The sequence below is a fragment of the Sinocyclocheilus grahami genome, unplaced genomic scaffold, assembly GCF_001515645.1.
Source record: "Sinocyclocheilus grahami isolate Dianchi unplaced genomic scaffold, SAMN03320097.WGS_v1.1 scaffold53.1, whole genome shotgun sequence".
Lineage (NCBI taxonomy): Eukaryota > Metazoa > Chordata > Actinopteri > Cypriniformes > Cyprinidae > Sinocyclocheilus > Sinocyclocheilus grahami.
The window spans coordinates 698,021-712,679 of NW_015505232.1; the positions used below are offsets into that span (position 1 = coordinate 698,021).

General features: G+C 36.4%; 1 protein-coding gene across 3 annotated transcripts in view; it reads left to right on the plus strand.

The window, feature by feature from the left end:
• The window catches only part of LOC107583367 (RNA-binding protein Musashi homolog 2-like), a 186,769-nt gene that overhangs the window by 107,318 nt on the left and 64,792 nt on the right, over positions 1-14,659 (plus strand). The window contains exon 7 of one of the 3 annotated variants that reach the window (XM_016269564.1): positions 9,756-9,936. The exons of the other annotated variants lie outside the window; for them this stretch is intronic. Coding sequence (XP_016125050.1) covers positions 9,756-9,767 — 12 coding nt within the window. The 3' untranslated portion in view covers positions 9,768-9,936. Of the gene's footprint in view, positions 1-9,755; positions 9,937-14,659 lie in introns of those variants that run through there. 3 annotated transcript variants of the gene reach the window in all.

The following is a 14,659-nucleotide window of genomic DNA, read 5'->3' on the forward strand; positions in this document are numbered from 1 at the left end:
TTTAAAACCCTTCCCCCCCCCCCCCCCCCAAAATATTTCCAAATCACGTTTTTTTTTCTGTTGACATTTTTATGGATTCTGTTAATTTTTCTAGACTCTTAACGGGTTAAATTAAATTGTATGAACCAAAAAGCCTGTCTAATTAATTGAAATAATGAAAATTCAAATATTAAGCAGAAATGCATAAAAAATTTAACAAAAATATATTTAAGACCCTATGAAATGTTTTATTTTTTTCTCAAATTGAGTTTTATTTTTTACCAAATTCTCTTTTCCATTACTTTTCTGGATTCCATTTTAATGGTTTCATTAAATATTAATAATCAAAAGCATCTCTAAGTAATTAATTTTATTTTTTATGTATCCATCTCAAATTTGGCAAATTCTGTGACATTCCGCGTTATACAGTAAATTCTGTTTTTATGACTGGTTTCCGTAATTCCGCTCACGTTTTCCGCATCACGAAAATCATAGGGCCCTACTCTATATAAAAATATTTGACCCAAAAATGACAATTTTCTGAAAATGTAATTACGCTCAGACCATCCAAAATATACATGAGTTTGTTTATTAATCGGAATAGATTTGGAAAAATTAAGCATTACATTACTTGCTCACCTCACCTCTGCAGTAAATGGGTGCCATCAGAATAGTCCAAACAGCTGATAAAAACATCACAATAATCAACAATTAATTCACATAACTAATTAACATTTTGTGAAGTGAAAAGCTGCTTGGTTGTAAGAACAAATCCAACACTTACATGTTATGTGAGCATGAGTGCGAACACGAGCAAATCAGTTGTCAGCCGCAGTGAAATTAACAGCCACAGGTGTCGCTAATAACAGGGTTTTCTGAATTCTCTATATAGATGGTTTAAATCTATTCTGTCTGTTCTGACAATTAGTCTGCACTTTTTGGTTTTAATACTGGTTGTACATTGTAATGGAGGGATAGAAGTGGAGCAGCCGTTATTAAGCACAAACACTGATGTACTTCAAGCAGGTGTGTGCTTGGACAGAGAAGAAAACATACACAAGTATGTTCTAGAGAGTTCACTCAAGTGCAGCTCTGAACATCACACAGAGACACAGCTGGCCATCGCTCAGAATGACTCCCTCCACAAACACGAGCATGAGAGAGAGAGAGACTGCTGCCACCTCAGGGTGCTTATGTTCTTTCGTTCAGAGGAAACAGAGAATTGTTTTCAGAGGATACAACGATTGTGGGGTCAGAGACAGGAAATGTGCTTCTAATATCATGGCAGATGTTTAGTGTGCATTGAGATTTTCTAAATAGCAGGCCGGTAATTAAAAAAAAGGCAGATGACTGTTTCCGTTTGTGTGGCGTTTGAGTGTATTGCTTCATTTAGTGACATGAATGCGTAATAACTTCAGCCAAATGGATTTAATGACCATTAGCAGATGTTCACTGCCCCAGCTACCACAAAATGACTCGCAGACTCTGTTTAAAAACGCCAAAATCAAGGATCTAGATGCAGATTTCACTTCTCTGAATTTTTTTGTCTTCTGTCTACGGTCTAAAAAAATTTAATATAAATGTGAATGTGCAAGGATGTCCTCATTCTTTTGGAGTTTTTGTATTTGTCATATTTATGTTCCACTGAAATCAGCTGTCTGATTTAGTTACAGGTGCACATTTTCATAATTTTACATTTCGTGGCCCATATAATACTGTTTTCAGTCTGTGTGTATATGTTAGACATACATTTGCCTAGAGTAAGTGCAATACAATACGTAGGTATAATAAAAACATCTTCCCCTGAAAAGAAAGAGGCATTTATTTTCATTAGAAATTGAGTGTGAGAGTGAATGAGTGTGCTTATTTTACTTGATATTCTTGTGAATTTGTGTGCTGTTGTCTTTTGTGATGATATTAAGTATGATCACTTCTTTCCTCTTTAGTAGCTGCTTATAGACATAAATATAGACAGGCCTTAATCTATCATTCAAAAGTTTGTGGAAATAAATATTTATATTCATCTAGGATGCATACAGTGGATCAAAAGTGACCGTAAAGGCAATGTTACAAAGATTTTCTGTTTCAAATAAGTGCTGTTCTTTCAAACCTTCTATTCTTCAAAGAGTGGAAAAATCGTTTCCACAAAATTTAAGCAGTATGACATTTTTCAACATTGATCAAATAAGCAGCAAATCAGCATATTGGAATAATTTCTGAAGGATTATGTGACACTGAAGACAGAAAATTCAGCTTTACCATCACAATAATAAATTAAATTTAAAAATATATTTAAAAAAAAAATAGTTATTTTAAATTGGAATAAAAATGTCATACTGTTTTTACTCTTTTTAATTATTTTTTTTTTTACTGCAGCCTTAGTGAGCAAAAGAGACTTCCTTCTAAAACATTCAAAAAAAAAAAAGATAGATGTTCCTGTGGACAGTCTGAATTCTCCTGGCTCTTCATGTGACAGGGTTTTCAGACAGCCATGAGATGATGTCCCCCTCTCTGACATTTAGAGGAGCTGATCACTTGGATGCCTGTGTGTCCACAGGGACTACAGGAATACACCCAAAACTGCAGCGTTAGACAGATGTTTGTGCAATATTTAGGCTTCAACCCACTGTAAATGGAGTATGTCTGTGTGGTGATCTCGTTCTGGCTCTGATACTGATCCTGAAACAGGCCAGTGCTCCCGTGATACCCAGCGGTATCTGTCTCGCCCATGTGTTTTTGTAGAAATCTCAGAGAACTATGACCAACCTGTGATTGACAGCAGATCCTCAACTGAAAGAGCAATGAATTTCCAGAGTCATAAATTGTCTTGTGCTCTTAACAGTGCTTCTGAAAAGAAAATTATCTGCCTTTTGTGCTTTTTAGGTGTTTTTAACCCTCATCCGTCCCTCCCGAACCTATAACAAAAGTGTCCCTCGTGGGTCAAAATGACCCGAAGGCCAAAAATGACACTAATTTTATTTTTGGTCCAGAAAGCTTATATTGGCCAATTTTTATATATATTTTTTCAAAATTTTTATGTAGGTTTTATTGTTATTGTTTTGGTGATTTTTATTTTATTCACATTAAATTCTGGATATTTTATTAAAATTAGCATATTTTTATGCATTTTTTCAACAAAAAAACAAAAAGACACAATTTCTGCATATTTATACATTAAACATGATGATCCATCAGGACCTAGGTCACTGAGTGTCTCTGATGCCATCTGGCGGGGAAAAATTACATAAAATTGCATGATTTTATGATTACAGCCACTAGAGGGGCCTATTGGATCCTATGGAGATTCTTAAAGGAACACTCCACTATTTTTGAAAATAGGCTCATTTTCCAACTCCCCTAGAGTTAAACAGTTGAGTTTTACCATTTTCGAATCCATTCAGCCGATCTCAGTGTATGGCGGTAGCACTTTTAGCTGTAGCTTAGCATAGATCATTGAATCTGATTAGACTGTTAGCATCTCAATCAAAAATGACCACAAAGAGTTTCTATATTTTTAGCTACAGCTAAAAGTGGTACCGCCAGACCCGGAGATCGGCTGAATGGATTCGAAAATGGTAAAACTAAACTGTTTAACTCTAGGGGAGTTGGAAAATGAGTGCATTTCCAAAAATAGTGAAGTGTTCCTTTAAATGAGCCAAACAAGTGAAATCTTTAAAACTACACCAACTTGAGGCTTCATTAAGCTTTCAGATATATCTCAAGACTTTCAGACATATATCAAAACACTAAAAAAATATATATTTTGTAAAAAAAATAATAATAATAATTTAAATTGATACTGAATTTTAATCCAAACACATGCATATTCATACAGTTTCATAAATATGTAATAAATATAAAAGATACATTTAAAAATATAAATATGATTTAAACTCATTGGTCTCCACCCCATCACTCAAATTTAACTGTAAGTCAAAAATAATAATTCAAAATGACAGTCATTTCCCAGCAAAAACATCATGCAAGCTATAATGTGTTTCAATGGGAATGTGTGTGCCATGTTTGTGTGTGTGTGTGTGTGTGTGTGTGTGTGTGTCCCTGTGTGTGTGTGGTATGTGAGTTTGTGCATTGGGGACATTTTGCAGTCTCAGCCCTTTGTTTGGGTATGCATCTTTTCTGGATTGCCAGATTTTATATAGTAAGAAAAATGCTGTTTTTTTCGGAAAGACACAATTTCTGCATATTTATACATTAAACATGATGATCCATCAGGACCTAGGTCACTGAGTGTCTCTGATGCCATCTGGCGGGGAAAAATTACATAAAATTGCATGATTTTATGATTACAGCCACTAGAGGGGCCTATTGGATCCTATGGAGATTCTTAAAGGAACACTCCACTATTTTTGAAAATAGGCTCATTTTCCAACTCCCCTAGAGTTAAACAGTTGAGTTTTACCATTTTCGAATCCATTCAGCCGATCTCAGTGTATGGCGGTAGCACTTTTAGCTGTAGCTTAGCATAGATCATTGAATCTGATTAGACTGTTAGCATCTCAATCAAAAATGACCACAAAGAGTTTCTATATTTTTAGCTACAGCTAAAAGTGGTACCGCCAGACCCGGAGATCGGCTGAATGGATTCGAAAATGGTAAAACTAAACTGTTTAACTCTAGGGGAGTTGGAAAATGAGTGCATTTCCAAAAATAGTGAAGTGTTCCTTTAAATGAGCCAAACAAGTGAAATCTTTAAAACTACACCAACTTGAGGCTTCATTAAGCTTTCAGATATATCTCAAGACTTTCAGACATATATCAAAACACTAAAAAAATATATATTTTGTAAAAAAAATAATAATAATAATTTAAATTGATACTGAATTTTAATCCAAACACATGCATATTCATACAGTTTCATAAATATGTAATAAATATAAAAGATACATTTAAAAATATAAATATGATTTAAACTCATTGGTCTCCACCCCATCACTCAAATTTAACTGTAAGTCAAAAATAATAATTCAAAATGACAGTCATTTCCCAGCAAAAACATCATGCAAGCTATAATGTGTTTCAATGGGAATGTGTGTGCCATGTTTGTGTGTGTGTGTGTGTGTGTGTGTGTGTGTGTCCCTGTGTGTGTGTGGTATGTGAGTTTGTGCATTGGGGACATTTTGCAGTCTCAGCCCTTTGTTTGGGTATGCATCTTTTCTGGATTGCCAGATTTTATATAGTAAGAAAAATGCTGTTTTTTTCGGACATTCCATTCATTCCTATGGCCGGGTCAAAATGACCCACGAGGGATACTTTTGTAACTTTTTTTATTAAACCTTATTTTATTACACACAGAATCCTCAAATCAACAAAAAAAATGTGTGTGTGCTCCATGCTCAAGTGTGACAAAATTAAATAAAAAAATGTGCATTTTTTTTTTTTAATTCAATGCTTTTCCAGTGGCAGGTCAAAATGACCCACGAGGAACACTTTTGATACTTTTTTTTATGGCACCCACTTACACTGTTCGAATACACTCAAAAAATGTTTTTATGTATTCCCGGTTCAAGTGTGACAAAAGTTAAAAAAGTCTAATAACATAACGATCAATGCTCGATTTTTAAAAAATCTTTAAAAATTAGTTTTGGGTCAGAATGACCCGAGGGACGGATGAGGGTTTCTAAAGCATTTTAAAGTCTCATGAAATCAAAGTTTACACTATTTACTGTTAGCGCACATTGCTAGTCTCGAGGTGAGCAATTAATCTGTGCAACTAATTACATAATGTTATAAACATTTTATGTTATTATGAGAAGTATAACATTTTATAAAATTATTTTAAAAAATTTGGTTCATTATGAATCTCTGGCGGTGGGACAGATTGGACTGTGGTGGAACACCAGGATCTGAGTGATTAATTGGAAACACTGGGGTCTAATGTTGTTTGGTTCACAGCATTCTTTAAAGGATCTTCTTTTTGTGTTCTGCAGAAAGAAAAGGCAAACTGGCTTGGAACCACTTGAGGATCAGTAAATGACAGTTTTCATTGAGTGGACTATCCCTTTAAGCGTCACAACATTGAATTGACATTGACAAACTGTTTTATGTTTTTGAGTCACAATTATTCTGTTTGACAATAGAGACATTTTGCTGTGGATAGACTTTAATGTGTATTTAGCAACCTAGAATATTATTTTAACCTGCTCTAATCCACTTCTGCCTTATCGAAGTTATGACTTAACTCTAATTTGCAAAGTTTAGCGTTTTTATGTCTTTAGAATTTGAATTCTGGCAGTCTGAACAGCTCTGACAGAACTGAAATCTAATTGGCTTCATTGTGAGTGTCTCAGAGCGAGTATGTGCTGAGTGCGCAGAATTTTTTTTCCCTCTACCTTTTACGCTTTGATCGCTCACGTACTTCGGTACATAAACTCAGAGCCTCTCCTGAGACGACTTCCACCCACAGGCTGTCCTCTTAAAAGACAAAGAGTTATGTCCTTGTTTTTCCTCTTCCTCTGTCCTGTGTGTGTGTGTGTGTGTGTGTCAGGAAAGAGTGTTAAGCCAGAGTGGATGAATTAACATCTTGCTCCAGATTAGGAGGATTTTTGTATAAAGCCTCTTATTTCCCACACTTGAACAAACACGCGTGTGTGTGCTTTGATGTTTGTATGTGTAAGCTTTTTTGCTTAAATATCCTGAGTAAACTTCTTGTATTCTTGTAATATCAGACAATTCAGGCTGAGAAGACACACACACACACACACACACACACACACACACACACACACACACACGCAGCTCAGAAACTGTATCTGGCCTTAAGTAACCTAATATTTTTCATTCATTTATGCTTCATTTGTCTCCTGCTATGTGAATGTCTCTGATGAACAGAGAAATTAAAAGATTAGTTCACCCATAAATGAAAGTCCTGCTATTGTTTACTCACTCTTGTTCCAGAAGAAAGAAAATTATTTTATTTTATTCTGTGGAACACAAATGGCAAAATTTTGACATACATTACAGTGACCAGAGGCTGAACTCCAAAAATCACCATAAAAGTAGCCAATAAAAGCTGTGCTTTATATTCTTCTGAAGCCGTACAATAGTTTTGTTTGAAGATCACACTTAAATTGAAGTCGTAATTTACTGATCATCTCCTTTTGTGTATCACAGAAGAAAGAAAGGGTTTGAAATGACGAGAGGGTAGTGTGATGACAGGGTTTTCTTTGTGTGAATTACACTACCATTCAAAAGTTTGGTGTCTGTAAGATTTTTTGAATGTTTTTTTTAACCAAAGTTTACAGGACTGCGTTCTCTGGGACCCTCTCAAGCGGAGGAATTCTACATTCCGATTGGTTGCCGCCCAACAGCGTCATAGTTCATTACCATAAAGTTGAACTGATTTCAACTCTCCTTGACGCCCTCGCCGGCCAAGACGCGCCGCGCCGCTCCTCGCCGCTTTTCGCCGCCTTTCGCCGCCCGCTCACATTGAAAATGAATGTCTTCCGGTCACTTTGACGCTCTCGCCGCCGGCGGTGTGAACGCACAGTTATGCTCACCAAGGCTGCATTTATTTGATAAATACAGTAAAACAGTAATATTTTTATAAATATTTAACATTTTAATATATTTAAAATTATAATATTACGTGGACCACAAAACCAGTCATAAGGGTAAATTTTTTAATCATTTTTAATCAAAATGATTTATATGTCATCTGAAAGCTGAATAAATAAGCTTTCCATTGATGTATGGTTTGTTCGGATAGGACAATAGTTGTACAACTATTTGAAACTTCTGGTATCTGAGGGTGCAAACAAATCAAAATATTGAGAAAATCGCCTTTAAAGTTGTCCAAATGAAGTCCCTAGCATTGAATATTACTAATCAAAAATTAAGTTTTGATATATTTACGGTAGGAAATTTACAAAATATCCTCATGGAACATGATCTTTAATTAATATCCTAATGATTTTTGGCATAAAAGAAAAATCTGTAATTTACAAATGTACATGTGCGACTTAAGACTGGTTTTGTGTTCCAGGGTCACATTTATTTCTGTGATGGCAAAGCTGAATTTTCAGTCTTCAGTGCTGAAAACAGTTGTGCTGCTTGATATTTTGATATTGGCTACTGATCCGTGGCTGTTTACCACAAACACAACATTTATTCCAACATTATAATCATTCCATTATTTTGATTTCAGATCCAAACATAGTCACTGAAAATGCTTTTTCAGCATTGCAATTCTTTTTTTACACAGTACAGTAATACCGTCTTTCACAGACATGGTTTAACACAAATATAAGCAACACATCATTCAATGCTTTTTACTTTTGCATTTAATTCTAGATTTATATATTAAGTTGCTCAAGCAAGTGGCAAAACATTTAAACTACTTTTCTTATGTTATCACAAGCTTATCATTGATAGAACTAGTCAGCTCCACTGCCTTTCCTTTTGCATTGAAATCTTTATTACAAGCAATCCTGCAGTTCATAAAAAACTTTGTTTTCCTACCTCCACGAGTGCATCTATTATTGCCTTGTTTATCTAAAAGTGCTTTTTTCCTTTAAAACTAGCCAACAAAGCCATATGTGTTGACTGTGAAAGACCGTATACTTTAATTATATGCATTTATGACACAATTGCTACATTTTCGTTTTCATATGTACTGCAAACAATGTGCTGTCACTTTAATTCAGCGCGTGTATCACAGCAAAAATGAATGCTTTGATCCGTTAACATGAGCGCGGAAAAAATACACACCACATACCACGCATTGCAGACAGAGTAATGTGAACCTGGCATTATGTGTGTGCGCTGCAAGTGTGCATGAGCGCACGGTCTACAGGAGAGTGCGCGAGCGCTGAATGGTTAAACACTGGCAAGAATTAAAAATGAATGCAAAAACTTTACTTGTATAAACTTTAGTGACGATGTGACGCTGCCTCGATTGTGCAAGTGACAATTCCTTGTGCCAACTGTGCAGCGTGCAGCTCGCTTATAAACAGACACGAAGTGTGGTGATTTGAAGCCATTTGCGTATTTTTAGAGAGAAAGAGAGAGCACGCGTGGTGATTCACTCATGCTGTTTGTGAAATTACGTCTCACACAAGGTTTTCAAATTACTTTAAGTTATTTAATGAAGAAATATGAAGGTGAGTACCTCACCTTCAGCATTATAATTATTTCACCCGCGCCAGACTGAGACTGTGCCGCTGCATGTCGTGCCAAACCTCTCACGGCAGCGTCATCAGCTTGAGATAGTTTTTTTGAGATCTGCCTTTTTAGAGACCGCCGATCAATCATCCCAACATGATTATCGGCCGATAATGATCGGTAGCCGATTAATCGGAGCACCCTTTATATATGTATATGTATGTATGTATGTATATATATGTATGTATGTATATATATATGTATGTATAATATATATATATATATATATAAAATAGGGAATATAAATAGAGAATTTACAGCAGAGGCATGGAGGGTCGTTGAATATTGCCTTTTACAATGGAGGCTCACTTTAAGGCTTGAGAGTATTTTGAGAGCTTCTGTCTCAAAACAGTCATGTCTGTTTTTTCATGCATTGTTTCACAAGCTGCAGATATCATAGGACTCGTCTGAGAACAGTGCCAATTCAAAGTCAGGTGATTTTTAATTTATATAATTTAGGTCTAGCTGCAGTCATTTCAGCTTTGTGAGATGATGAGTCATGTGCAACCTGCATTTATCCGTCTCCCACATCAGAAACAATAATTTAGTGGGATTCATTATCTCTGAGACTGGACTGCGTGTTCTCTTGTTTTGAGACAAGGGACTGAAGTGACCAAGTTGATTTATGCTGGAAGATTTGACCCCTGCACTCACACTAAGGGCACGGCTAACACACTTGCTGGGAAAGAGACCGACAGAAAGACAGAGAGAGTGAAGATGTATCATCAGTCTAGTTGGCATGAATGCTGCCGCAGTCACTTCAGAGGGACAGGAGCTACAGAACAAAGTGGCCAGAAACTGTCAGCTGACTTTAACAGACAATTTAATGTCATTGATGAATAATAAACAAATGAATGAATGAATATATAAATCAGTATTATTGTTATTTTTATTTTTATTTTGAATTAACGTTTACATTTATTTTAAATAAAATATAAAATATGCTTTTATATGAAAAGTAAATGTATTTTAATTTTTGTTTTAGTTAAAATTAAATTAGAATTTAATTTGAAGACAAAAATGTTTTAAAATGATTTTTTAAATATACAGAAATAAAAATACATTTGAACATAGTATTAAAATGCAAAAATAGCCTTCATTTGTGTTTTTGAATGTGAGCGTGAGAGAGAGAGAGTGAAAGAGAGCCCTCTGGACAATTCTGACATTTAAACCTATGAACAAATGAATTTAAAGAAAGTGTTGAATCCTTGTGTAAATGCTCTTTGCTTCGTTCCTTCCGGACACCAGGAGACCCTTCCCCTCATTCCCAGAGACCTTTAGCGATACAGGAAACTCTGTACTTTCCAAGCTGCTTTAATTAAAGTGATAATGAGAGGCTGGCGGATCAGGGCATTTTGATTTCGGCTTTCATTTATGCCGATTATCAGTACAAGTCAATCTACCTGCTGTGTCCTCTTGTACGTTGTGTGGTTGGTCATGAGCCAGAGGATTGTGTGGGGCATTTTTTTATGCCATTAAACATTATATTGAGCTATTTTAACCATTTTTTTTTTTTGCATTCTGGGTAAAATTATTAGTTGAAAGAATCTTTGATCACCATGTCCAATATGAAATAAACACACTTGCTCATTAGTATGTACTAGCTTGGATACTTCTGGTGAGCAGCATAGCTCAGATATCTGAGAGCATTCCAGCCACATTAAGCTTTACGACCAATGAAATAAAGCCTTGAATTGGGCCGTTTTTCACAGACATGACACCATTGTCTCTAGGAACAGATGGTTTTGACAGAGAGGATGCCGTGAGTGACAATAGAGCAGAGAGAGAGTTTTGGAGTTTTCTCTCTTGTGTTGAAGAGTCATTCTCTCTTTCACTGAGCACAAACAGTGAAGCTGCTGGAACAAAACCTTACAAATGAGAAAAGCAGATTAATTAAAGAATAGATAGAGAGAGAGAAAAGAATAGACTGAGTGTTTTGGCGGAGTGCCTGGGAAAGCTGCTCAAAGTTCCTTGTCATTAAGAAGGCAAGGGCAACTGGGAGCAGAATCTTTCATTCTTTAAGTGGCTAATTAACATTCGGCACCGGCTCTTTTGTGTTTCCACAGTCCTTTTTGTCCACTGCTGAATTTGGGCCTCGGCCTGTACGGGAGGACATATCGAATGTGCTCCACTTCTCTTTTGGTCCTCAGTAAAATACTGTTCTGGCAGTCTGTTCTCTCAGTGGCCTGGAGACAAGGCAGGGGTTAAACAGACAAAGTGGGGAAAGTTTGACCTGAAAATATTGATGAACAGAAATACACAGATACTGTATATAAAAGTGCATGGCCAGTATGTCCCTTTTGCATAAATGCAATTCAAACAGAATTTAAAGACATAAACCAAAATGGACCCCATTTATTTTCACAAGAAATGTCACTTGATTTGACTGTGCAGTTTATTAGTGCATACCATTTAAAATCATAATATTATTATTGATTTAGAAAAGTATTTTTTGTTATGCTTATATATTTATTGTTATTTTATATATAAATATATTTAATAATAATTATAGTAAGTATTTATTTGTTATTGTAGTATCATTGAGGTACTATGGGTAATAATTCATATTTTGAGTTATTTATATATTTTCAATGTTCATTTAAATTTTTGTTAAAGTTTTTGTAATTATTTTATCATTGTCATAAGTATCAATTGTTTGGTCATTTATGTATATGTTTGTCTTTTACGTATGTATTTTATACGTTAAATATATTGAAAAACTCCTTTGTATCAGAGAAATGTAGTCTTATTACCAAACAGTTTTGGCTAAGTGTCAATCAAAAGAGTCACAGGCTGTTGCAGAGACAGCCTGTGAGGAGAGATTTGTGTTCTGTGGAGGGAAAAACCTACACACACCTGCTCTCTCCTCTCTCTCTCTCATGTGACTTTGGCTTTCAGACATAGCTATTTTTATTAAATCTGATTGCCTTAAAATCTTGGTCACTTGGTCTCTTGGTTTGCCAACACTTGTAAGGTTTGTGGCTTTGAAAAACATTCATGTGTGATTTCCACAAGCAGAACTGTATATTCTGTGAATAATCACTACATATGTTTAAATACATATAAATTCTGACCACAAAGATTGCACACATATTAAGATGCGTGAAACGTGAGCTGTGTCCTTTGACATGTTAGATGCTGTTTCTTGTCTAATTAGGCAGTTCTTGGCAAGAGCAAGCTGCAAACTAGACCAGACTTTATGCAGATTGTCAAAAATCAGGCTGTGCTAGACCAACAGAGGCCCAGCTCTGCGTCGGAGACACTGCTTTGTGTCTGACTGGGTGAAATTGAGCTCTAGAAGGGAAGGTTGTCAGATTTCCATCGGGCCTCCTCTGAGACCCTTAACTTGGCCAAATAGAAAAGTGAGAAAAGAACCCCAAGATGATCCACACATCAAAATTGGACTTGAGCACTGATAATAGAGCAGCTATTTAAAAGAAGAGTCGTTTGGGACTCAGGTGGGCCGCTTCCTGTGGAGCCACAGAGCCAAAATCCCATTTAAGACTCTTAAAGGCTCATCAAGCAGAGCGCAGATGAAGAGTCTCACTTTCTGGAGAGGGGAGAGAGAGATCGGTCCTCTCGTTCCTGGGGAAACGGCCCCTCCCCTCTCGTCCTGCCATCTGCTCCCCGAGAGGCACTGAATGATGCATCTCAGCCTGAGGATGAAATCATCACACGGCCGGGAATGAGAGCTGGGCCTGTTTGTGACCTCAGCGGGTGACGGAGGGTCCTGATGCCCGTCATACGGGGCTGGGTATGACAGGACGCCATTCTATTTGCACAGTTCACAGACATAACGTCCCCTCGGGTGCACCTGAGCCCCAGAGGTCAGACACGCAGACTGAGCAGAGAGACGCTCATAACAATTACACATCAGCAGATCACATGTTCTCGTCTGTTTCTGTCTCCTGCTGGGACCAAGAGAACTGGAATTCTGGCCACATTCACACTGTCAGTTATTGGGATTGACAGCCACATTTAGTTGCAGGTGTGGATCTCGAAAAGTGTTGTTCACAAAACAGCTTACAGTAGCATCTTGAATACTGTCTATATGAGCGTGCAATGGGAGTCAGGCCTGTATTTCTTATCGGTTGCCATAGCGTGAGTGACCAAAGTGAAAAGCCTTATCACTTTTTGACAAAACCAATCGAGTCGAAAGTTCATCAGTCAAATCATCACTAACCAGCAGCAGCTTTTATATTTGGGTGGAGAGTTGAAACATTTGAGTTGTACGTAGAACACAGTGCTGAAATCTAAAACATTCAGTTGACACACAGCTTGTGTTTGCATCTCTGGAAGTTACTGAAATCACACTTGGAAACCTGCTTTATTGTATTTATCGTTCTCTCTATGTATCTATTGATCGTTCTATCTGTCATTCTAATGTTCTGTCATTCTCTCTATATATTGTTTCATCTGTATCTTAATCTGTCTCTGTCATTCTATTAATTTATCATTTTTCTGTATATTTCTCTCTTTCTCTCTCAATATATCATTCTATCTATTGTTCTCTATATAGGCCTATCGTTCTGTTGTTGTCACTATTTTTCTTTTTTAATTCTATAGTTCTCTCTCTGTATATTGCTCAGTCTTTATATCTTTCTGTATATCTAGCGTTCTTACTATCTTTTTATACATCTCTCTACATTCTATGATAGACTAGGGTTGTGACGGTGAGGAAGTTTTCCCACCGGTTAATCGACGTGTGACAACACTGGTAATACCGGTATCACCGCGGGGGCGGGGCGTTCCCTCTTTTTCTAGCTTTCCTTCGCTTTTAAGTAGCTTGTAAAAGCGGCGTGCGCATTTTACTTTCACTTTGAAATAGCGGCAATTCGGCATATAGCAATTGTTCGTTTGAATTTTCCCTCTTTTCCTCGCTTTCCGTCGCTTTTAAATAGCTTGTAAAAGCGGCATGCACGTTTTACTTTCACGTTTGAATTCGCGGCAGTTGCTTGAATGCAACAACAAAATACAACGTCAAACTCACTTTAGCCTATATATAAAACATAGAACTTTTATTAACAAAACAAATACACCATGCTATAGGGCAGGCTATGCCTAATATAAAATAACAAATAACAAAGTTTAAATAGGTATACAAAACAAAATAGGCGAAGTAAACATGTATAATATATAACCAAATAAATAAGAAACGTAGAACGTTTATTAGCAAAACGAGTAAGAAAGCTTGGAGGCACGGCATACACCTTGATGTCAAATAAAATAAATAAATGACACAAAGTTTAAATAAAGTAAAAATCAGCAATAATGTGGAACCAATTAAATAAGAAACGAATGTTTAAAAAAAACTTCCAAAATCACCAGATAAACGGCAAAAGTCAACAGGCTTTTCAAAATCCAAAATATTGCCAAACAGGTGCTTTTGCATCTAGTTTCGAAACTAAATCATCCGCCATCGTCTTGTCTGTCTCACCTCACCTCACTCTTCTTGTCAGTCAGCTCGACTCACTCTCCTCACTGGAGAAATGAAATCTGA